The sequence below is a fragment of the Cetorhinus maximus genome, chromosome 2, assembly GCF_964194155.1.
Source record: "Cetorhinus maximus chromosome 2, sCetMax3.hap1.1, whole genome shotgun sequence".
Classification (NCBI taxonomy): Eukaryota; Metazoa; Chordata; class Chondrichthyes; order Lamniformes; family Cetorhinidae; genus Cetorhinus; species Cetorhinus maximus.
In genome coordinates this window covers 163530832-163554478 of record NC_135880.1, presented here as the reverse complement: position 1 = coordinate 163554478, position 23647 = coordinate 163530832, and the positions used below count along the sequence as shown (strand labels likewise).

At 38.7% G+C, this 23647-nt stretch overlaps 1 protein-coding gene across 4 annotated transcripts in view; it reads left to right on the top strand.

The window, feature by feature from the left end:
* Positions 1–23647, top strand: part of LOC144699404 (lysine-specific demethylase 4C-like) — a 477121-nt gene that overhangs the window by 248401 nt on the left and 205073 nt on the right. For all 4 annotated transcript variants that reach the window (XM_078570575.1, XM_078570572.1, XM_078570571.1 and 1 more), the window contains one exon: positions 10445–10626. In XM_078570575.1, coding sequence (XP_078426701.1) covers positions 10445–10626 — 182 coding nt within the window. The remainder of the gene's footprint in view (positions 1–10444; positions 10627–23647) is intronic.

The following is a 23647-nucleotide window of genomic DNA, read 5'->3' as shown; positions in this document are numbered from 1 at the left end:
GAAGGTCTGGAATGCACTGCATGAAAGGATGGTGGAAGCAGATTCAGTAGTAACTTACAAAGTAGAATTAGATATGTACTTGAAAATGCCAGATTTGCAGGACAGTGGGGAAAGAGCAGGGGAATGAGATTTATTGAATGGTTCTTTTAAAGAATTTCTTATGTTCTTATGGCACAACACAATTGGCTGGATTTAATGGTCATGATGGTGGGCTGGAGAAGTGGTAGCAACCCTGTTGTGGCCATTCCTGGCAACCCCAATGTGATTTAAAGTGAACCAGACATCTACCTGTCTGCTGCCAGGGTTCCCAGGTCCATCAAGATGGACATCCTGCTTCCAGGAGCTACCAGCCAATCAAAGGCCAGCGGTTCTTCAGTGCTAGCAGTGCCACTGGAAGCCCCCAAACCCAGGTAAGCAGGGAAGATTTTGCTGGGGCCAGTCAGGCAGGGCAACGAGAGGGTGCCGGTTTAAAGGACAGGGGGCCTACCCATGAGGGAGTCCCTTGTCGCTGGCGAGGCCCCACTTTGCGCACAGTGTGCTCAAGAGAAGGACACACCCCCCCCCCCCCCCCCCCCCCCCCACCCAAAAAGGCTGCAGGCAGGTTCAGGGTATACCTGACAGCTTAGGTTAGTTTAGTTTACATAGTTTAGACGCCCAAACCTGCTGCAGTTGGTAGAATACCTGCAGTGGTGGGTTGAGGCCCTTAAGTGACTATTAATTAGCTTCTAAGGGCCTCAATTGGCTTAGGGCCTTCAAGGCTGACCTCAACTTTCCCTGTTCAGGACTTAATGGGTGGTGGCGGTTGGGAAAAGTCAGGAGGGTGACAGGCTGCCCTCCCCACGTCTTCCCACCCCATTAACCACTGCCTGCCTCCTGGCAGGGCACTAAATTCCACGTGGGTTTCTGAGCTGTATGATTGCATAAAATAACTTGCAAAATTTCAGCAGTTAAGAAGAATACAGCAAATAGAATTTGTATAGTACATTTTAACTGCACATTTTATAATCTTATTGCCGTTCTAATTAAGAAACTAGAAAAATGAGGGATACTATGTTTTCATATAAGGTTTTAATTATTTGTTGTATGAAGTGTAAAATTTTACTTTTTGTAGATCTCATTTAAGCTGTTCTCCCTTTGAGATTATATGTCCTTACCTAGCACCATTCTCTGTGGTAGCTGGTGAATAAACGGGCAGCACAATTTAAGCCAGTGAAGTGGTACACAGGGCCACCTTGGAATGAATTGTCACTATCAGCATGGGTCTTTGATTCATTCACTGTTTTTACATTCCTCTTTTTTATTTAATTATATTTCGAATAGATTTCTCCCTGTATGATCTCCACGATTTGCTCACCACATGCGATGGCTAGCACAACACAATAGCGGTGTAACATGGATATAAAGGTCCTATGTTTAAAAAAAAAATATTTCCAGTGGCTTAGCGTTGTACGGTAGAGATTCCTCAAAGAACATATCGAGCAAACCAGGAGATTGATTAAATTTCACAAAATGCACAGTTTAATTAGATATCTGAATTTAAATGAAATAATGTTCCACAGTGATCTGTATGAAAAAGGAGGATATTTCATTAAATTGTCAGAGACTCTCAATGCAGCTGTTTCTGCCTGAAATAAATGGAGAACTTAAGACACTATAACCTGCAACTTTGAAATTGATGTTAATGCAAATGGATAATGGTTATTGCTTTCTGAATGATATAAGTGGCGACCTGTTTTCAATGCAAATGTTTTAAGTGGTGGGGACAGTTTGCTTGATATGCGTAGGTATGACTAATGGCAGTGGTGCACTGTTGTGGAGTTGGGGGTGGTGCGGGATGAGGCTGATCTTGTCCAAAAACTGGGGAAAGGGTTCATCAATTCTTGACTAAAGCACATTGAAACTGAGGGATGCAGATACATGGACTTGAGATGAATCAGATAATTTTGGCTAGAAAAGTCAATTGATGTGATCAGACTTGCAGACGATGGCTTAAATAACATTAGGAAGGTAAATTCAGAAACGAGCAGCATTACTCTCCAAGATGTTAGTATATATTTGTTCTGGATTTTCATTTCATTAAGTATTTATAATAAAATTTCACAGCATTACAAACAAGAAATACACTGTGGTATAATTATTTGCACCCAGATATTTGGCAGCATGGTTTTTCAGAATTATAGCATCCACCATAAAATTGTTCTGCAATCCAATTTTGAACTTAATTAAACTGTAACAATAAAAATTCATTTCAATTGTTTATTGTACACCAGGGTGTTTAAAAAAAAAAGGGAAAGTATTTAGTTTTTGAAAGCATGCAAAGAACAAAATGGAATTGACCTTTGCCGATGACTTGAATACGAGCTTTTTAAAAACCTCAACTCACTCGTCTGATAGTTAGTATCAGTTGCCTGTAAGCAGAAGCATCTCTGTTTCTGAAAAAGGCTACATAATTCCATGTGGTCTCGGATGAGGCATTCGAAAAATTACAGCAGAATTTTCTTCCTATCTGTTTTATAATCAGCACAGGAGCTTAAGGAGTAGCTATAACCTACATGGAATTCTCCTAATTTTAAAAGAATTAAGCTCTAGGTCGTGTGGCTGTGTTGGTAAAAGATTCTAGCACAAGGCTAAAACATTAGGATGACTTGGGGTTTATGTTGAGTTTGAATCCATATGGATAAAGTTAAGAAACAGGAAATGTAATGGTTTTCATCACATTTAACCTTTCAAACATCCTCGGATGTACAAGTTGCACTAGAGGACTGGAGGGAAACACATCAGTTTCACAGAAGAGATGGGTGTATTTTAAGTGATTTTAGGCTGGTCAACCAAATATTGGTTTTAGGTGAACCAACGAGGGGCCATGATACAAGATAAAATTCATATTTACCCCAGAAGGCCATGGATGAATTGAGTACAGGCAACACAAATGTCTGGAAGGGCATTTGTGTCTTACAAATTATTTAATAGAGTTTCAATTCTGTATAAGATCGTACAATAGTAATTGTGGATTAGCAACAATAATTGAACTCTGAGATATTAGGTATGCTTCTGTATTGATATGTAAGATGTAAAGTTGTTTTCTGTTTTGTAGCAGGACTGTGATAAAGAGGTATGATTTGCAGTTTTGTGTGCAACATTTACTAGCTATGTTCAGACACAAATTTAGGATGGCTTGTGTTTGCCTACTTGAGCTTCAGTAAAAAGTCAGTGAGACATAACACCAGCAGGTTTTTTTTCGAAGTTCTTGAACTCTAAGGGGCTGGAAAATGCAGCGAGCCTATTCAAAAGTCCATTGACTTTGGCGGGACTGGAAAATCCCACTGGGAAATTCTGCCCCAAGTGCCGTATGTCAGACTACAACAAGATAGATCTGAATGAATTACAAAAAAATACTGTAGTAAGAAAAGTGTGATAAATTGTGAATCCAACCCCAGCAGACTAGACTGGCATCAACACTGTCTGCTAATCATATTAATGGCTGTTATACAAATTGTAACATTCAGAATCCTGGAATATCTGTGGTGATTTTGAGAAATTTACACCTGTGTATATTTTTAGTGAATCTAATTTGATATAACTTTCATCACAGATGTTGTCTAATCTCTGGCACATATACAATTACTGAGTTACTGTCCTTGTATCTTAGCATACCTATCATGTTAATGTCATGTCAGGTGTCATGGTACTACAGCAGGATGTTGACTTTTACACTCAAAACATACTTGTGTCTATTTTTGGTTCATTAGAAAAGGGTAAATTAAATACACAATATAATTAATTAGTTATTAAGATTCTATTTTACTGTAATGCCGTTTTGTACACTGCCATTTAGGGGCTACAATACACTTGCCATACTCGGCCGAGGCCGAGCAGGGTAGTTTTAGTCTAATTTCTTTGATGCAATCCCTCTAAGTCTCAATTCCATGAAAACCAATCTTCTCAGTCATTCAGTGGCCAAAATGTGCCCCAACTCCAAAATGGTTAACAGGAAGCTGGATGCATTCATACAGGTAAACCTACTGAGAATTGAGATGAGGAGAGAATGGGTAGAAAACGAAAAGACAGGAGAGTAAAAATCATTTTTTAAAGCTTTCAATTTAAATGTATTAAATTATGGCAGTTAACTACTGTTAATGCTCTTAACAGAATGTTTTGGGAAACTGACTGCCCAGACAACACACATTTAGTTGGAGATGTCCATAATTTAGGGGAATAAACATTCTGGTTCAGCAGACTATCCAAAGGAACAAGTACAAACAATAATTTTTAATGCAAATAAAAACAGAATTCTGGAAATATACAGTCATGCAGCATCTGTGGAGAGAAAGAGTTAATATTTAATGTCGACAACCTTTCAGAAATATCTTTGACCTGAAACATGGGGCAGAATTTTACGGCCCCGTTTCGGTGGGGACAGGGCCGTAAAATGCGGTGAGACATTCTAAACCTCATTGGCTTCGGCGGGAACGTAAAATCCCACTGCCGTAAAATTTCGCCCATGAACTCTGTTTCCCTCCACACCTGCTGTGTATTTCCAGCATTTTCTGTTTCTCGTTCCCATTTTCAGCATTGGCAGCATTTTGCTTTTGTGTTGTTGCAATAATTTATAAAGGTGACATTTTGGTCTAGAGAAATATTGTAATAATTTGAAACTTAATTCAAATAATAGAAATAATCTAAATCAAGACTGATGCGAATTAAAAAGTTACGGTTTCCATAATTTATTTCTTGACCATGTATTATAATGGAGCATTTTAGATATCCTGTAAAATGTGGTAGATGGTCCTGTTATGCTTGTTTCGGTATATTTGGATGGCCTCCATTTTTTTTAAGTATGATTTGCTTTTTGGTCAGAAGACACTCATCAAAATTTAAAGTGGAAATTGTTCTTTAAATTTTGATGAAAGAGCAAGTAAGTTAGGAATTTTATTTCTACTAAGAAGGCAAGGAGAATGCTATCCAAAAGTCTCAAGTGTAATCGAAGATACATCTCTTGACAACATTGTTTTTGTGATAAAATCATTGCTTCATTGGGATTCTTGAGCCAACCTTGGGCTAAAGACCTCATGAAACCACTCACCAGTATTTCTGTTGTTTTGCAACTTTTAAGGCAAATTTGGATAAATATTTGAACTAGAAAAAGGTATGGAGCCATGGGGAGAAACCAGCAGTGGGATCAGTTTTGGCTTGTTCTCTTCTATGGTTCGTTAAACCTAAAGATGCAATGGCTATTTTTCGACTAGTATTCATTGATCTGAAAGATGCCTATTTTCAACTTGCAAATCTTGAACTCTTCGAGAAGCCTCTTTTCTAAGCAGATACCTCTGGTATTGCACTTCCAAATCTCTGGATAGCTTGTTCCTTACCTCATTTTAAAAAGCTACATTTGTAATAAAACTCAACAAAGCTATCAGAGATAGTGCAGATATTTACATAATTAAGTTGTATATTCCCACATGTCTAGTTTGAGGTTTCTGGTTTCTAACCATGTTAATGTGCTGTGTTTTGTTACTCCTTTCAAGTGAATTCTAATGTAATCAGAAAAAACCAGAAATGGTGAGCAAGGTTACTTCCTGATTTGGATAATTATGGTGTCAGGGTTTTGTAATCTCTGTTGTACAAAGTAGCCCAAACTGCTGTCTACTACTAGGGGTAACTTAAGAGTGTAGTCCATATATATTAGAATGTATTTGCCACATACCTGTGGTTGGTTGTGTAACTTAAGGGGAGGATTATTGTGATTCCCTGGTTAAAAAAAAATGAGGTCTGAACAAATTGATTGCCATCCTGTGTCGAATATAAACATTAGAACAAATTATTTGGGACGATTGGTCTGTTTCAGTGCTGTATGCTCTACATAATTTTATACAATATATCATTCTCAATCTCTCTCTGCAGAGGCTGTGACTACTGTGGGCCTACAGTTGCAACGTATCATGACTCTTAGGCCAGAATTTTTCCGTTGGGGGCGGGGGCCGCTCGCCGACGCGAAAATGATGCGGGATGATGTCAGGGGGAACCCCCGACATCATCCTGCCCCATTTAAATATTCAGGAAGGCGGGCGGACAGCGAAATCAACTGTGCACCCGCCAACCTGTCAATGGCCAATTGAGGCCATTGACAGGATAATTAAGCCAATTAAAGACCCTGCCCGTCCAACCTTAAGGCTGACGGGCAGGTCAGGAGCCCCAGCGGGCTTCTGAAAAAACACGAAACCTCATCCACTGGCGGGATGAGGTTTCATGTCTGTTTTAAAAAACTTTAATAAACTTTCTGTGCTATTTATTAACATGTCCCATCTCATGTGACATTGTCACATGAGGGGGACATATTAATAATTTTTTTATTTTTCTATTTTTTAAGTTCATAAAACTTTCAGCGCTCTCCCTGAGACAGCACTTAGTCTCAGGGAGCTGTGCGCTCTTTCACGCGCATGCGCGAAAAAGCGCACTTTGACAGTTGGGGAATCGCTCCCCCCCACGCACAGGAAGCGCATAGCGCTTCCTGTCGGGTGGCCCGCCCACTCAAAATGGCGGCGGGGCCCATTTCGGCGGCGGCAATCGGCTGCACGCCCGCCCATCAAGGGCAAAATTCTGCCCTTAGTGTTTAACTTTGCTGATTGAACCAGTGAACAGCATGCCTAGTGGCTGACTCATTAACTCCTCCAAGACTTAAAACGGAATAAGTCTTCATGAAAATCCAGAGTTACTTATTGAAATGTTTATTAGTCTGTGTAATTACAGTTGCAATATGTAGATGCCAGGGGTGTATGTTGAGCATAATCATGGATTTGTTTACTACTAATGTTTGTTCGTTAGCTCAATGATGTTGTCTATGTACCAAAATTTAGCTCCATGCCTAGAGAATGAGTTAAGTCGGCATTAGCTGTACAGAACTCCTTGCATACTTGTGATTTCTGTTGTGCATTTATGTTCATATGTTATTGGAAATTAACTTGAACGTGGTAATTTAATTTCCAGTACTGTGTTTACTTGGGCTGGATTTTGCCATCCCGATGCTGGACAAACCTACATATCGGGCAGCTGGAAACGAGGTGGGCGGTCCTTAAATTCAAACTTCTCACCCAATTCTTACTGGCCGACATTTTGATCAGCCCAGGAATTGTGACAGGTGGCAACCCAGCGCACATTCAGAGTGACGTCAAGTTCAGCATTTTAAATGTCTGCCTAAATTGTGAATTTCGAAGAGATTGCTATCTTCAGTGAGGTGAATAAGTTTGGGAAGCCTGTGTGAAATGCGTCAGGTCAATCACTTTTGAACCTCTGGTTGGAGTCTGTCATGGAGTGGGGAACCTTTTAATAGGTAAGTTTAAAAGCTCTTGGCAACTCCAAATGTCATAATGTAATGGTGTGTGATGATTCAAGTATGTTTTTAATGCAGTGATCAATCATAGGGCTCTGTCCTTAAAAGGTAAATGGGGATTAAATTGATTAGCATTATATAAGTTTTCACATGCATTTAGAGGACTTTATCCAGTGGATAAAGCTCTCTGCATTCAACAGCATTGAGAATCTGATTTTAATGTGTCATCTGGACACTACTTTGATTTTTACATTAATTGAAAGTCCAGGGCCAGAAGTTTCCCGTTGGCGATTTGGGGGCCGGGCCAGCTCGCCGATGGGAAAATGACGTGGGATGATGTCGGGAGGAACCACCAACGTCATCCAATTTAAATTTAAATTTTCAGGAAGGCGGGCGGACATTGAAATCAGTTGTCCGCCCGCTGACCTGCCAATGGTCAATTGAGGCCATTGACAGGGTAATTAAAGTAATTAAAGGCCCCGCCTGTCCAACTTTAAGACTGGCAGGCAGGCCAGGAGCCTCAGCGGGCTTCTGATGATACATGAAACCTCATCCACTGGCAGGATGAGGTTTCATGTTCCTTTTTAAAAACTTCAATAAATGTAATGTGATATTTATTAACATGTCCCATCTCGTGTGACATTGTCACATGATGGGGACATGTTAATAATATTTTTATTCTTCTATTTTTTAACTTTTGTACACTGTCACTAATCTCCCTCAGACAGCACTCTGTCTCAGGGAGCAGTGCACTCTTTCGCACGCATGCGCGAAAGAGCGCACCTTGACAGCTGGGGATTCCCCACCCCCCCGCACAGGAAGCGCACAGTGCTTCCTGTTGGGCAGGCCACTTAAGGCCCGCCCACTCAAAATGGCGGCAGGCCCCGTTTCGGTGGCGGGGTCAGCTGTCCACCCGCTGCCGAGCCGGTGGGAGGGACCCGCATGCCCACCAAGGGCAAAATTCTGCCCCAGATATCCGTTGAGCCTTTGAAATAATTAAATGGATGCTAGACTTCTTTGATTTTAACTCCATCTGTTCAGCCTCTGAAATAAGTAACAGATGACTGGAAGATTTGTTTATTTAGTTGGTGCAGTGGAATATCAATATGAATGTTCGCTAGGTTCCAACTCCACTAATGGATTTCGCTCAGCAGAAGTTTTTTTAAGACAGCTGTGGATGGAGCTGTGAGATTTGTTTGATTGACAGCTTTATGAACAGCTAATAGACTTAAATGTTTTGGAATGATTTTTGAATGACTTCCATTTTTACAGACTTATGAGCACTTGAGAGGATTTTTTTTCAAGGGGAGTATCAATCGCTTTGTGTTTGACAGTTTTATGAGCTTCTAAGAGGAGCAATTTTTTCCAACTGGAATTTAAATCGATTATTGATTTATTGATTGCAAGAGCATTTTAAAGATGCCCAGCGTTATTACAGGGCTGATGATTTCTGTCCATAGTGGATACTGGTTGGGTTGGTTTGGAGGGAACATGGGTGTATGGAGTGGACATGAGGGTTGGTTGGGATATGAGGGGGAGTGAGGGCTGGGGGGGCTTTACAGCCATCCACAGAACTGAGCCAATGTCCCAGTGAACAGTGATAGGCCTTCAAACCTGCCCCCTCATCATCCAACCTGACTCCAGCCCGTCCCTGACTCCCTGGGGTGAAAATACCGTGTGTGTGTATGTTTGCTCAGACCTTTGGAACGCAATGTCAGAAATGGCCCGACTCGCAATTCCTGTGCCAATGATGAAAACCTGACCCCTTAGGTTTAATAATAGTTTAATTTACATTGTGCTGTGGATATTATTCAGTCTAGCAGTAACTTAATATATTTTAGCAACAGAAATCATAACCTCATTGCTGAAAACTTTTCCTTAGACTCTTTATGTCCTCAACACCTCAACCCACTTTTCAGCCACACACGAACTTCATTATAACTACTTTTCTTGCTGATGAGCTTTTCTCCCATTGTTTCCCCTCTGGAGGCTCTCTACTCACCGTTGCTGAACTCTGATTACCCCTGCTTCACTCCCTGCTCTACCTTTGACCCTAGGTTCAGCCCTGGACTTCACCACTTGCTATCTTCATCTGCCTCATACATTCTTTTACCTTTATGTATTAATTTTGTAGGAAATGTTTAAACAATATATCCTTTAAGAATTATATACATAGGTTGTTGAGAATGAACAGAAATCTAATTTTACGCAAGTAAACAGGAAGCACTAGGAATAATGGTGAAAATGGATTGTTGGGCTGAATGCAAAGCCAACATTAAAGATATAAATCTGAGAAAGTAAATAAAATGCAACTAATCAGGGTAAAAGGTTTATTTTAATATTGTAGAATTATGTAATATTTTTGCCTGAGAAATGCCATGGGAGCTCAACTATGCATTTAAATGATTGTAAATCTGGTGTGGCAGTATTGCCTTTAATAAAATATATTTCTGTGTTCAGCATTTTCAGCATTTAAAACTGCATACAGAGTGGATCAATTAAAGTGAAACATCAGAATATAAAATGCTGGTAAATAATTCAAAGATACATATCTAAGCTGAATCTAATTTGTTAGAGTTAACTTTTTCTTGTACAGAAAAAGATGATTGGTCCTCAGAAATTTGGGCTGCAGATGTACTGCACTTGGTGTGGGCTTACATCTTGGTAGTCTCCTGTATTATGCTGACCAGAATCTAGGATTACTTTACATATATGGAAAATAATGGCAGCACAATTTCACCCTTGCTGTTCTTCTTTCTTTTTAAACAATCTACCCTGCAATTAATATAGTCTGAGTTGTTGAGTTGCTGTGACTCTGAAGCCCAAGCCTTACTTTATGTACCAAAATAGTGACTGTGGGATTCAGCTTATTTGAAGGTGAAGTATACTAGTATAGAGAAACTTATATCTTGCACTCTAATGAGAAGTTACAACAATACTATGTAGGAATAGAATATAGTAGTGCCGTAACTTTTCTACAGGCTAATTCTTCCCTATCTAGCAGGTGCATTGTGCCCTACCTAATACAGTGCAGTTAGAAAGGGAAAAATGTTAATATTGCAACTTAATTGATTCTTGTGGAAATCAGAGTAAAAGTAGAATAATTTTGTTTTGTAGAATTGGTTGATTCCACATCCACTGAAGACGAGGTAAATGAAACTCAGCCTTGGGCCAAACCTCTTATCCAACTCTGGCAGAATAAACCACACAATTTTCAAGCAGAGAAGGAGTATAATGAAGAAGCTTCAAAAATGGAACCATATTGTGCCATTTGCTCACTTTTCTTTCCTTATTACCAGGTAAATTGTTATTTTATTTGAAAGGCTAGATAAAAGAAGTAAGACGATGAACCTGAACAGTTTTCACGTGTTCAAAATATTTTTTCCAGATTTGACCATGGAATTTTAGCTCTAAGGCTCGAGTTAGATTTAGCGACCATAAAGACAGCCATTAAATCCAATAGGGAATTCAGGAGAATTCTTTACCCAGAGTGTGGTGAGAATGTGGAATTCACTACCACAAGGAGCAGTTAAGGCGGGTAGTATAGGTGCATTTAAGGGGAAGTTAGATGATCACATGAAGGAGAAAGAAAAAGAAGGATTGTGGTTTTAGATAAAGTGGGTAGGCGGTGGCTTGTGTGGAGCATAAGCATTGACATTGACCTATTAGGTTAAAAGGTTTGTTTCTGCGCTTGTAAGTACTGTGTTACATGATACAGTACCATGTAGATCTATGACCTTACCTTATTTAGTCTCTCAAACCAGTGAGCATTTGAAGGTGGTAGAGGAAAAAGAAATTGACTTGAACAGTATCAGCAAGCTGCTGTCTACCCATAGCATTTAATGGTGAGATCATTTAAAAAAAATACTGGTCTGAATTACTGGGAAACATTTTAAAATGTTTAGAATTACTTACATATTCTGTAATATTTAACTTTGTGTTAAATCATTGCCAAAATTTTAGACTAATTGTTTTTTAATTGATTATTCTCTGTATATCAAAAGTACAATGAGTTACATCATAAGTCTGGTGGAATATTTCAGGCCTGTAGAAGGGTTACATCTGAAATGTGATTTCTTCTCTTTACAGATATTGACTGATCTATGTATTTGCACCATGTATTTGGGTATTTAGTGACTTAGCAAGATCCAACAAATTAAGAATCTTTCTGATCATCATCTTGAACTGAATGATCTATCAATTTGCTGATAGGCTACATGGAGCAAAATGAGGTTTACAGAAAAGAAAGAGTCAATAGATTGTATGTATGCCAATGTCTGTAGTGTAACTAATAAGGTTGGTGAACTGCAGGCATGGGTTGCCACATGAGATTATGACATGGTTGCATTAACAGAGACATGGCTCAAAAATGACCAGGAATGGATTTGTATTATTTCTGGTTACTACTTATTCTGAAATGATTGAGGAGGAAAAAGAGGAAGGTGCATGGAAGTAACTGTTTTAAATAGAAAAGGTACGCTTGATGGTTCTATGACTCAAATCCTTTTGATTTGAGTGAAGGTACAGAAGGGAACTGTTACATCGCTGGGTGTTTTTTTATATACATAAAGCACCAAACAGTGAGAAGAAGACAGATGAGCAAATTTCAAAGGCCTGTAACAAAAATAGATTGGTATTATTAGGAGACTTTAATTACTCTAATATGCACTTGGCAAGAAATAGTCTTAAGGGTAGGGAGAGAGAAGAATTTCTGAAATGCGCAGGTCAATATGTTCTGGTTCAACAAGGAAGAAGGCAATGTTAGATCTGCCTTTGGGAAATGAAGTCGGGCAAGTGCAGTGTGTTATAATAACAGATCATCAAACTGACAGTGACCACAACATTATTCAGTTATGGAAAGAGACTAGGAAATACCAAAGGGAGAAATACTCAGCTAGGGAAGAGCTAATTTCAGTGATTTAAGAAGACACCAAGTGCAGGAAGATTGGAAAAGATGATTGCAGGGTCGAGCAGTGATGGAGCAATGGAAGGCATTTAGCAAAGGAATAATTCAGGTATAAAATAGGCATCTTCCTTTGAAGGGGAAAATAGGGCACCTGAAGCTAATGTGTCCTGGATGACAAAGGACATAAAAGTTAAAATAAAATGGAAAAGTAGATTTATGACAAATGTCAGGAGCAAGATTTGTTCAATAAACGGGAAGATCATAGAAAATACAGGAAGGAATTGAAAAAGTTAACGCTGGAAGCAAGGGGAAGTTACAAGAAAAGGTTAACATTAAACTGAACCCGAAAACATTTTAAAATATATCTGGTGTAACCAGTTTACCCTGGAAAAGTTGTGTTTATTAAAGACCCAAAGGAAAATCTTCATGTCGAGGCAGAGAGCATTGCAAAGAATTAAATGCGCACTTTGCATGGGTCCTCGCAAAGGAAGCAGATGATGTGAAGGTTACAATAAGAGAGGAGAGGGAAGTTATGGGCAGGATTATAATGGATAAAGAAGACCTATTTAAAAAAAAAATAGCATTACATAAAGTAAGTTGGTCAGCTGGTCCAGATTGAATGCATCCTAACTTACTGAAATGAGGAAAATAGCAGAGGCATAGGTCACAACCTTTGAATCTTCATTGGATATGGGAGTAATGCCAGAGGACTGGAAGGTTACTAAAGTTATATCACTTTTCAAGAAAGGGGATAGGGATAAACTGGGAAACTGCAGATCAGTAAGCCTAACATTGGTACATTATTGGAAACCATTATCACGGATAATGGATTAATCAAGGAGAGCCAGTGTAGATTTACCAATCATGATTAACTAGATTGATTTTGTTAATGAGGTAACAGAGAAGGTTGATTAAGGAAGTGTTGTTGATTAAGGAACATGTTGTGAATGTATGGACCTTTGGAAGGTTTTTGACAAAGTGCCTTAGAGGAAGCTGGGACCCCGGGGAATTAAGTGAAAAGTGCTTTTCAAATTGGGAACTGGTTTGCAGAGGTGCTCCCCTAGGGTTAGGTTTGGTCTATTACTCTTTGCAATTTTAATAAATGACCTAGACTTGGGTGTAGTGATCAGCATTATAAAATTTGCAGATGATGCAAAACATAGTAGATGGTGATTAGGATAGTTATAGTTTTTAGGATGCTATAGACAGGGTGGGGAAATGAGCAGAAGCATTGCAGATGGAGTTCAGTGTGGAGAAGTGTGAACTGATACACTTTAGCGGTACTCATATGGAAAGCCAGTATACTATACATGAGACAATTTTGAGAAGTGTAGATGAATAGAGAGACCTTTGTGTGAATCTAAACAAATCCTTAAAAGTGAAAGGACAAGTTCGTAAAGTAGTTTCAAAATCATATGGGTTAATTGGATTTCTAAATAGGTGTAAAGGTATAAAAGCAAATAAATTGTACTGGAACTTTCTATATCATTGGTTAGGCCTCATTTGGAGTACTCTAGACAATTCTAGACAACACATCTTAGTAAAAAGGTTAAGGCCTTTGAAGGGTACAGAAGAGGTTCAGCAGGGATGATGGATTTCAGTTATGAGGAGAGGTTGGAAAAGTAGGTCTAATATCCTTAAAACAGATCAGCTTAAGAGGTGTCTTGATAGAGCAAATAGAAAAAAAATTATTCTCTGCTGATGAGGTCAATATTAGAGGCCATAAATTTAAAATAATTGACACGAGATCCAGGTGGGAGATGATAATATTTTTCACTGTTATCAGGATCTGGAATGCTCTACCTGAAAAGATGGTGGATGCTGATTTCATAAATAATTTTATAAGGGAGTTGGACAGGTACTTGAGGATGATGAACTTTTGCTGGGTTACAAACAAAAAGCAAGGGTATGGGATGAATTCCAATCCAGGCATGATAGGCTGAATGACCTGTGTTATGTGTTTTTATAATTCTACGATTTGACTCATTGTGTTTGCAGCAGCTTATTTGAGAGGCAGTTCAGAACTAATTCTGCCACCATGCGCTTTCCCCATAAACTAGTATCTTTGTCTGCTTCAAATATTTAACCTGCAGTTTCTTAAGAGATGTATGGACCTCCAGCACTCTGTGATAAAGCATCCCATGCTCCAGTATCCCTCTCTTTTCATATTAAAAAAAGTACTCCTATTCTCTCGTCACTTTCTTAAGTGATAATTTAAAATTGATCACCCTCCTTCACCAACCACCCAAGTAGAGGAACTAGGGCCATAAATTGTGCAGTGGTACATCTCAAGGTGCTGAATGTTAGTTGTACTTTTTACCTCACCCTTCTCATCACACCGTACTTATGCCACAAATTAGTGGAACATCATAATGATGAGGACGCAGTGATGTCATTGTCACATCCAGAGCCTCATGAACCATTGTGCTGAATAGTCCATCCCCTTAACAATTGAAAGAAAAAGTAGAGAAAGAAGCAGTGAACAGTAGAGAAGGAAATGGGATGAATTGAAGTAAAATTAAAGATAGAAATAGAGAGAGAGAGCAAGAGAGACAAAGTTAATGACTTAGTAGATAACAAGCAGAAGCAGAAGAAGAGGAAACAGGGTTTGTAACCCAGTTGTGTTTAGAAATTGTTGTTTTCCTTCTTTAACAGTTAATGAATGTAGGTCAAGATCTCTCTCTCTCTTTAGGTACCATGCCCTAAAAGGGGTTAGCGACCATGGACCTCCAAGTTAATCTTGCACTGGAGGCGTGGGTCATCTTTGTTGGTACATTCATCCGGTTTGTGTGGCTCTTTAGAAAGGTCGTTCTTTGTCTACCTTGATCTCTTTTGCCTTCGATCTTTTCCACTGGCATCAGACTTTCTAAATCATGATTTCTTATTACGTGCCCAAGAAATTCCGACTGTCTTTTCCTGATCTCGGTCAGCAGAGTTCTTTTGGTCTCAGATTTTACTAACATCTCTTCAATGGCAGTGTGTCCTGCCCAAGATATCTTCTTTATTCACCTCAAAAACCACAACTCTGCAGCCTCAATTCTTCCCTGCATTGCTTCATTGATTGTCCAACTCTTGCTTCCGTATGTCTCAGCTTTGTTTACATGGTTAAGTCTGAGTTGATTGTAATCTTTTTCATTTTTTGAAATGCATCTTTGGCCATTCCAATCCTTCGCCTTATGTCTTGGTCGCACTTTTCGTTTGATGGTAACATACTTCCTAGGTAACAAAATTTGTCTGCCTGTGTGCCCTTTTATTTTTCACCTGATCTTACCTTCTGGTATGACTTACTTTTTGGACACTGTTGACATCTTGTTTTCTTACAATTTATGCTCAGCCCTTTTTTCTCACTTTCACTCACTGCTCTATGAAAAATCTTTTGCAGTTTCTCTTCAGAGTTGGTAGTAAGAACGTTGTCATCAGCATATCTTATATTATGAAAGTTGTAACCTCCAACTAATAATCCAAGAAGGTCTTCAATCTCTCTAAGAATATTTTCACTATACAAATTGTATAGATCTGGGGGTAAAACACCCCTGTAGGTTAAGATAGGCATCCAAAATATACAAGCATTCTTGATCTATGAATTATAGAACCAGTGGCCTTGCCTATCATGATCAAGAACAGTGAAAGATCCATTGAGCACATTGTTTTACTATCTTCATGGGAACATAAGAATTTCTGTAGAACAGCATGTCAAAGTCCATTTAGATGTCCTTCTACCACCCTGGCGATTGCATGATATAATGGTAATAGAGTTGTTGGTTAACTACAACAACCAATATCTATCAATCAGTGTATAATAAGTGCAGAAATTATGCAAAGAAAACCCTGGTGAAAATGCTTTGAGAGCTATAGGTCCAAAGTCACCATTTTCCTTCCATGACTACTATACATAGTATGTCATGTCTCAAATTATTCATATACTATATACAAAAATGTTATTTTCAGCAAGAAATCTATTTGATTTACATTTAAATGTCAACACAGGCTTAACTTCAAAACTAACAGAAATGTGCATGGCAAGTCTGGCACATAAGATTGCCAAGACAGGTAAAAAGAATTAAAAAAAAATTCAGAACAATTCATGACCTGCTGGAGCGAGACTCCTTAATGGGCCCGCAAGGTTGAGTGACATGTCAGGACCATATGTCATGCCATTGGCAGGATACTTGCGATCATGGATTATCAGTGCTAAATATTTGCAGAAGGGAAGAATTCCTGTCAAAGTTGAAGTAAATTCATGATTGCAATAAACTGCAATTGGAGCCTCACAACGAGATGGCAGTTTTGGCAAGGCAAAACAGTCAAGCATTGCAAACTGTCCAGCAATTTGTGGGCAATTGAAATGTATGGACTATCTCTTTTACAGCCAAAATGTTGCATTTCTTTATGAATTAATAGTGGTGCATGCTGTTAAGGCATCACTGTTTTTCCACCGATTTTTTGCACATAGTCTTTCCCTTCTCACTGCCAAAACTTGTAGAATTGTAAGGCTCCTGTAAATATTTTGTATCCAAATGCAAATAATTTCAAGTGTCTGCTGTATTTTCCCATCTCTAATTTTAGTGAATCCATGCTTCCACTGTATGATTTAATGACTTCAATATCCTTCCTATAATGTGGCACCTGAAACTTCATATGGTAATTTAATTGTGGACTAATCAATATTTTACATAAATTGATCACTACTTCTTTACCGTTGCACTCTATACCACTATTTTTATAACCCAGTAGTATAATGACTTTTATATGGCTTTTTCTTTCTGCTTTTAGGTAAGTTATATATTTGAGCCCCTAGGTGTCTCTGTTCATCCACACCATTCAATGTCTGATGTGTGAAACACATTTCTTCTTCTCACAAAATGCATTGCCACACACTTCTTCACATTAACTTGAATCTACCACTTGCCTGCTCATTCTGCTAACTACCTATGCTATCTTGAAGTCTTTTACAGCCCTCATCGCTGTTTGCCAAATCCTCTAACACTTGTTTCAGTAGCATCTGCCTCGGCCCATGTCCAAATCGTCTATACATGGAGAACTAGGTGAACTTAGTTCTGATGTCTGGGGTACATCACTTCTAACCCACCTCCTAATCCAAGTAATATACATTTATTCTAACTCGGTTTCCTGTCTTGTCAGCCAATTTTCTATCCATCCAACTACATTTCTATGTAACTTTTGTCTGAATTTTTCTCACATGTCCCTTGTGAGACAGGTTATAGAATGCCTTCTATGAATCATTTATACACTACCTCTGTTGCATTCCTTTTATCTGTCCAGTCGCCTCTTCAAAAACAAAAAGCCCCCTCAAATTGGTTAAACACAATTTGCTTTTAAATCCATGCTGACTCCATTGATTATATAGACAGTCCAAAATATTAATTAATTTAAAACTGAAATTATGGATTCTAAGAGTTTGCCCACTGTCACAACATGTAAAAGGTGTTTCCTTAAAGTGGCCGTGAGCTAAAATTTTGTGTGTGTATATGTAGCCCCTTTTTAATTTACAAGTGATTCAACATAAAAATAACCCAGCAGTCAAGCTTTATTCTTAAACAAGATAAAGGTTAGTTTATTATGAAACTACTGCTGAAAGTTACTTAAGTAAAATTGATAAAGTTGTTAACTAAAATACAGATACAGAGATTAAATTCAGATAAAGGAAAAAAAGATACTTAAAGATAAGATTTTCATATCAGCCTCTGAGACATTGATGTGGGCCTGTTGTTTGAATTCCTCCTTTCTGAAGTGAAGTAATTGAAATTTGAAGTTTGTCTTAGCAGCTGAGATGGCTTCTACAGTTCAGTGCTCTGAGGATTGCCTTTTCAGGTGGACTAATCAGGTCAGCAGGTTTCGTGAGAGGGAAGATCTCCTATTCCTCTCTAATTCTATGGTTACGGCACTTGCAGATTGCATGGATTATTTTGGCAGAGAAGCAGTTGATTTCTTAATACTTTCCTCTTTGTCTTCCCTTGGCCAAGAACCCTCTCTGATGTTGTCTCTGAATTCTTCCTGGGGGTTCTTTTTTTAACTCATTGATGGGATGTGGGCATCACTGCCAAGGCCAACATTTGTTGCCAATCCCTAATAGTCCTTGAACTGAGTGGCTTATTTCCAAAGGCAGTAAAGAGTCAGCCACATTGCTTTGGGTCTGGAGTCACATGTAGGCCAGACTAGGTAAGGATGGCAGATTTCCTTCCATAAAGGACATTAATGAACCAGATGGGTTTTATGACAATCAAAGATAGTTTCATGATTATCGTTCCTGAGATTAGCTTTCAATTCCAGATTTTATTTTCAATTGATTGATTTTATTTTATTAATTGAATTTAAATTCCATCAGCTGCCATGGCAGGATGTCCCCAGAGCATTAGCATGGGCCTCTGGATTATTAGTCCAGTAACATTGTCACTATGCCACCAGCTCCTTTTTCTGCAACCTGCCTCCCAAGATGCTTCTTACAGCCTCCTTTATACAGTTCAAAAAACACAAAAATGACCACTATGTTAATTTTCAAGGAGTCTTTGTTTTACCAGGTGAAGAAGTTAATTAATTACGTTGTGGTCCTTCCTGTCTCCTGTTCCCTCTGAGGTAAAAGGGTGTTTCACACCGTTTAGAAGATCCAGTAGACATCCCTGGAGGAGCCTTGGTATGTTAATGGCTCTTCGCAGCCAGCTCTAGAGATACAACTTGCCAAGGATTGAACAAAAACAGAAAGGTGCCAAGTTGTCTGTCCATACTTCCATTTTGAAAAAAACTTTTAAACTCAATATAAGGGTTTGTTTGAAAACAGAAATGTACCTTTAAAACAATAGTCCTTAAAATCTGTAATATCATAATTAAATGTTCATCCAAGATGAGTTATTGGTACCAGTGATATCAGTTGCTTCTTCAAACTGTCTGAGGATCTTACTTTTCTAAGAGTTCACATTTTTTCTTCTGCAAGGTAAATATATAGAATGGTCATGATGATCAGACTTACTTTGTTCAATTGGTATGTATTTTTCGTAATTGTACTAGACAAAGAATATATCACATACAACCCATTGTAGTGAATTGTTTGAATTTAACTTGCGCACATAATGCCTTTTAACTATCCTCCTGCCCTTCTAAGCCTTATATAGTTACTATTTCAAAAACCCTGTGTTATGGTCTCTTTATTTATCCTCTCATCACCCTCTCCCTATCCCCTGCCGTACTGCAGGAATTAAAGGACTTTCCAACAGAATCAATGAGGTAAAAACAAAAATCCTGGAAAAACTCAGCAGGCCTGGCAGCATCTGTGGAGAGAGGAACAGAGTTAATGTTTTGAGTCCATATGACTCTTCTTCAGAGCTAAAGAGAAGTAGAAGTGTGATGGATTTTATACTATGTGAGAGGGGTTGGAGCAGGTGGAATGAGATAGAAGGTCAGGGATAGGTGACAGCTAAAGGAGAGATTGACAAATATGTCATGGACACAAGACAAAAGGAAGTGTTAATGGTTGTGGTAAAGATTAAAGAAGGTACTGATAGTGGCATAAAGGTAGGAGCAGAAAGTGTTAGTAGCAGAGCAAGGGGTCAGTGCTCTTTGAAAGTGCAATGTAAAAACTAGTGACAGATGGCCCTGTGGGGTGGGGTGCAGGGGGCAGAATTGGGGGAAAAAGAGTATAAAAAGGACTAAATAAAAATGAGTAAAAATTAAAAAGACAAAAAGGAACAGTTGGATTGAAAAAAGGATGAAGGTGAAGGAGGGAATTCACGGTCTGAAGTTGTTGAACTCAATGTTAAATCGGGAAGGCTGTTAAGTACCTGATCGGAAGATGAGGCGCATTTCCTCTAGTTTGCATTGGGCTTCACTGGAACATTGCAGCAGGCCAAGGATGGATATGTGGGCATGAGAGCAAGATGGTGTGTTGAAATGGCAAGTGACAGAAAGGCCTGTCATTTCAACATACCATCTTGGTTCATGTCCGCATGTCCGTCCTTGGCTTGTTGCAATGTTCCAGTGAAGCCCAATGCAAACTGGAGTAACTACACCCCATCTCCCGATTAGGCACTTTACAGCTTTCCTGACTTAATATTGAGTTCAACAACTTCAGACCACGAACTCTCTCATCTATCTTCACCCCTTTCTTAATCCAATTGTTTTTTTGTTCTTTTAATTTTAAATTCTTTTCCCAACCCCTACCCCCCAACAGGGCCATCTGTCACTGGTTATTATGTTGTGCTTTCACAGAGTGCTGATGCTTGCTCGGCTATTAACACATTCTGCTCTTACCTTTGTGCTACTGTTAGCACCTTCGTTAATCTTTACTGCTACAGTTAATACTTCCTTTATCTTTGTCCATGACACCTCTTATCAATCTCTCCTTAGTTTCCACTTATCCCTGACCTTCTATTTTGCTCCACCTGCACCACCCCCTCTCAAACAGTATAAAATCTGTCACATTTCTACTTCTCTTTAGCTCTGAAAAAGAGGCATAAAGACTTGAAACGTTAACTTTGTTTCTCTTGCTACAGATGCTGCCAGACCTGCTGAGTTTTTCCAGCATTTTTGTTTTTTATTTCAGATTTCCAGCATTTGCAGTATTTTGATTGTAGATGAGAGCAATGAGGTGTTTTTTTCATTACCTATAAAAGCTAATAAATTGTCAGAAAATCCTGGATATACTCAGCAGGTCTTGGCATCATCTGTGGCGAGAGAAACAAAGTTAATGATTCACATTGATGACCTTTCATCAGAACTTGGAAAAGTTAGAAAATGTAATAGGCTTTAAGCAGATGAAATGGGGGAGGGTGGGAAAAAGAACAAAAGGGAAAGTCTGGGATAGACTGGAAGATAGGAGAGGTTAAATGACAGAAGAGTCAGTTAGGGCCAAATGGAGTGGTAATGTGGCAAGATAAGAAACAAAAGATGTGCCTAGCATGTAAATGGCATCTTGATGAACAGTTCCCATCCAAAAGCAAAAATGAGAAAAACAAGTTATGACTGAAACATGTAAAGAGAAGGAATCAAAATGGGGGCAGAGATTACAGTCCGAAATTGTTGAACAAGTCTGGAGGGCAATAAATTGCTTCCCGTTTGGATTATGTGGAAAATGACTTCTTTAATTTGCTTAAAAACGTATTCTGGTAGAAAAATGGATAATAAAATCGAAAACATGATGCTTGCTTTATGCTTGTCCTTGTTTTCCCCAATCCTTTATTGAACAAAGAGAGTTAGCTGCTCTCCAAAGCACAATTTGCATATTTAAGAAAGATTGAACATTGTGGCCTGAGCCTCCTTTTTTCAACACCAGCCATGTGCCATCAGGACCCAGTGACTTCGAATTTTACTTTTTTTTCCCCCAGAAAGATTTTCTTTTCTGCATTTATTTCTAACAATTGTACATACGAGCATAACATATTAGGAGCAGGAGTAAGCCATTCACTGTGTTTTTAAAAAAGTTTCCTGATGCTGCTCTGGTTCTTTTGCCAATCACCTTAAATCTGTGTCTTCCAACCCTCCTGCCGCAGTAAACAGCTTCTTATTTACTTGACCAAAACCTTCCATGCACACCTTTATCAAATTTCCTGACGTTCACTTCTCTAAGAAGAACGATACTAGCTTCTTCAATCTCTCCACATAACTGAAGCCTCTCATTATTGGTACCATTCTAGTAAACCTCTTCTACACTTTCGCCAAGCCTTGACATCCTTCCTAAAGTAAGGTGCCCAGAATTGAATCCAGGACTTGAGTTGAGTGCTAACCTGTATTTTATAAAATTTTAGCATACTTTTGCTTGCTTTTTCACTCCTCCTCTATTACTAAACTCAAGGATTCCATCAGCTTTTTAATAACTTTCTCAACTTGTCCTGCCAGCATCAAGGATTTGTTTACAAACACCCTCAGTTGTGTCTGTTCCTGCACCTTTGTTAAAACCATATAATTTAGTTCTTATTGTCTCTCCGCGTTTTTCCTACCAAAATGTATCACTTCACACTTCTCTGTGTTAAGTTGTACTTGCTATGTATCTGCTCACTTCACAAGTCTATGTTCTCCGAAATTCTGTTACTATCCTCTTCATTTTTTTAATGCATTTCTGAACTTCGTATCAATTGCAAACTTTGAAATTATGCTCTGTATGTCTGAGTCATTAATATATCAAAAAGAGCAGTGGTCCTAATATTGACCCCCTGGGCAAACACCAGTGTATAGTTGCATACCCCTCTGTAGCTTGAGAAACAATAGTTTACTACCACTCTGCTTTCTGTCCCTTTGTCAATCTTGTATTTATACTGCCACTGCCCCTTTAATCCCAGGGGCTCTAATCTTGCTAACAAGTCTATTGTATGATACTTTGTTAAACACCTTTTGAAAGTTCATATACATCAACTGCTCTACTGTCATTAGCCCTCTTTGTTATTTCATCCAAGAACTTGATCAAGTTAGTCAAACCTTTAACAAACCCATACTGGCATTCATTCATTAGCTCATACGATTCCAAATGCAGATTAATTTTGTCCAGGATTATTGTCTGTAAAAGTTGCCCCACCGCTGAATTTGAGTTGGCTGGCTTATAGTTGATGAATTTATCCCCTCCACCCTCCTTGTTTAAACATTTGTAACATTTACATTTGTCTTTTCTTCTGACACCATATCCACATCCATGGAGGATTGTGGCCGGAGCTTCTGCTTCCACTTGTTCTTCCCTTTGCATCCCACCTGGAGTGGATAACTTTTCTATTTTAAGGACTGCAGACTTTTAAGTACTTCCTCTTTTATCTATTTCTATCCTATCCAATATTGCTTCTGCTTCCCCCTTTGCACTATACTGGCAGAATTCTCTTCTCTATTGAAGAGAAACGCAAAGTTCTCATTCAGTACCTCAGCTATGCTCACAAGAGTACTCCCTTTTTGGTCCCTAATCAGCTCTGCCTTTCTTTTGAAATAAAAACAGAAAATGCTGGAAAGACTCAGCAGGCCTGGCAGCATGTGTGGAGAAAGAAACAGCTCTGAAGAATCACAGACTAGAAATGTTAACTCTGTTTCTCTTTCCACAGATGCTGCCAGACCTGCTGAGGTTTATCCAGCATTTTCTGTTTTTATTTCAGATTTCCAGCATCTGTAGTATTTTGCTTTTCTTTTACTGCCCTTTTGACATGCTTTTACTATTTTTGTTTATGAAAGACTTTTGGGTTCCCTTTTTACATTATCTGCTAATCTATTCTTATACTTTCTCTTTGCCTCTCCTATTCTTTTTTTCATTTTTCCTCTGTACTTTCTATCTTCAGCTTGGTTCTCCATTGTATCATGAACCATACAGGTCTCATAATCCTTTTTCTGTCTCACTTCAATTTCTATATCTTTAGTTAACCACAAAGCTCTAACTTTGGATGTCCTGCCATTCCCCACATTGAATGTTCTGCTCTTAATCTGAGCCATCTCCT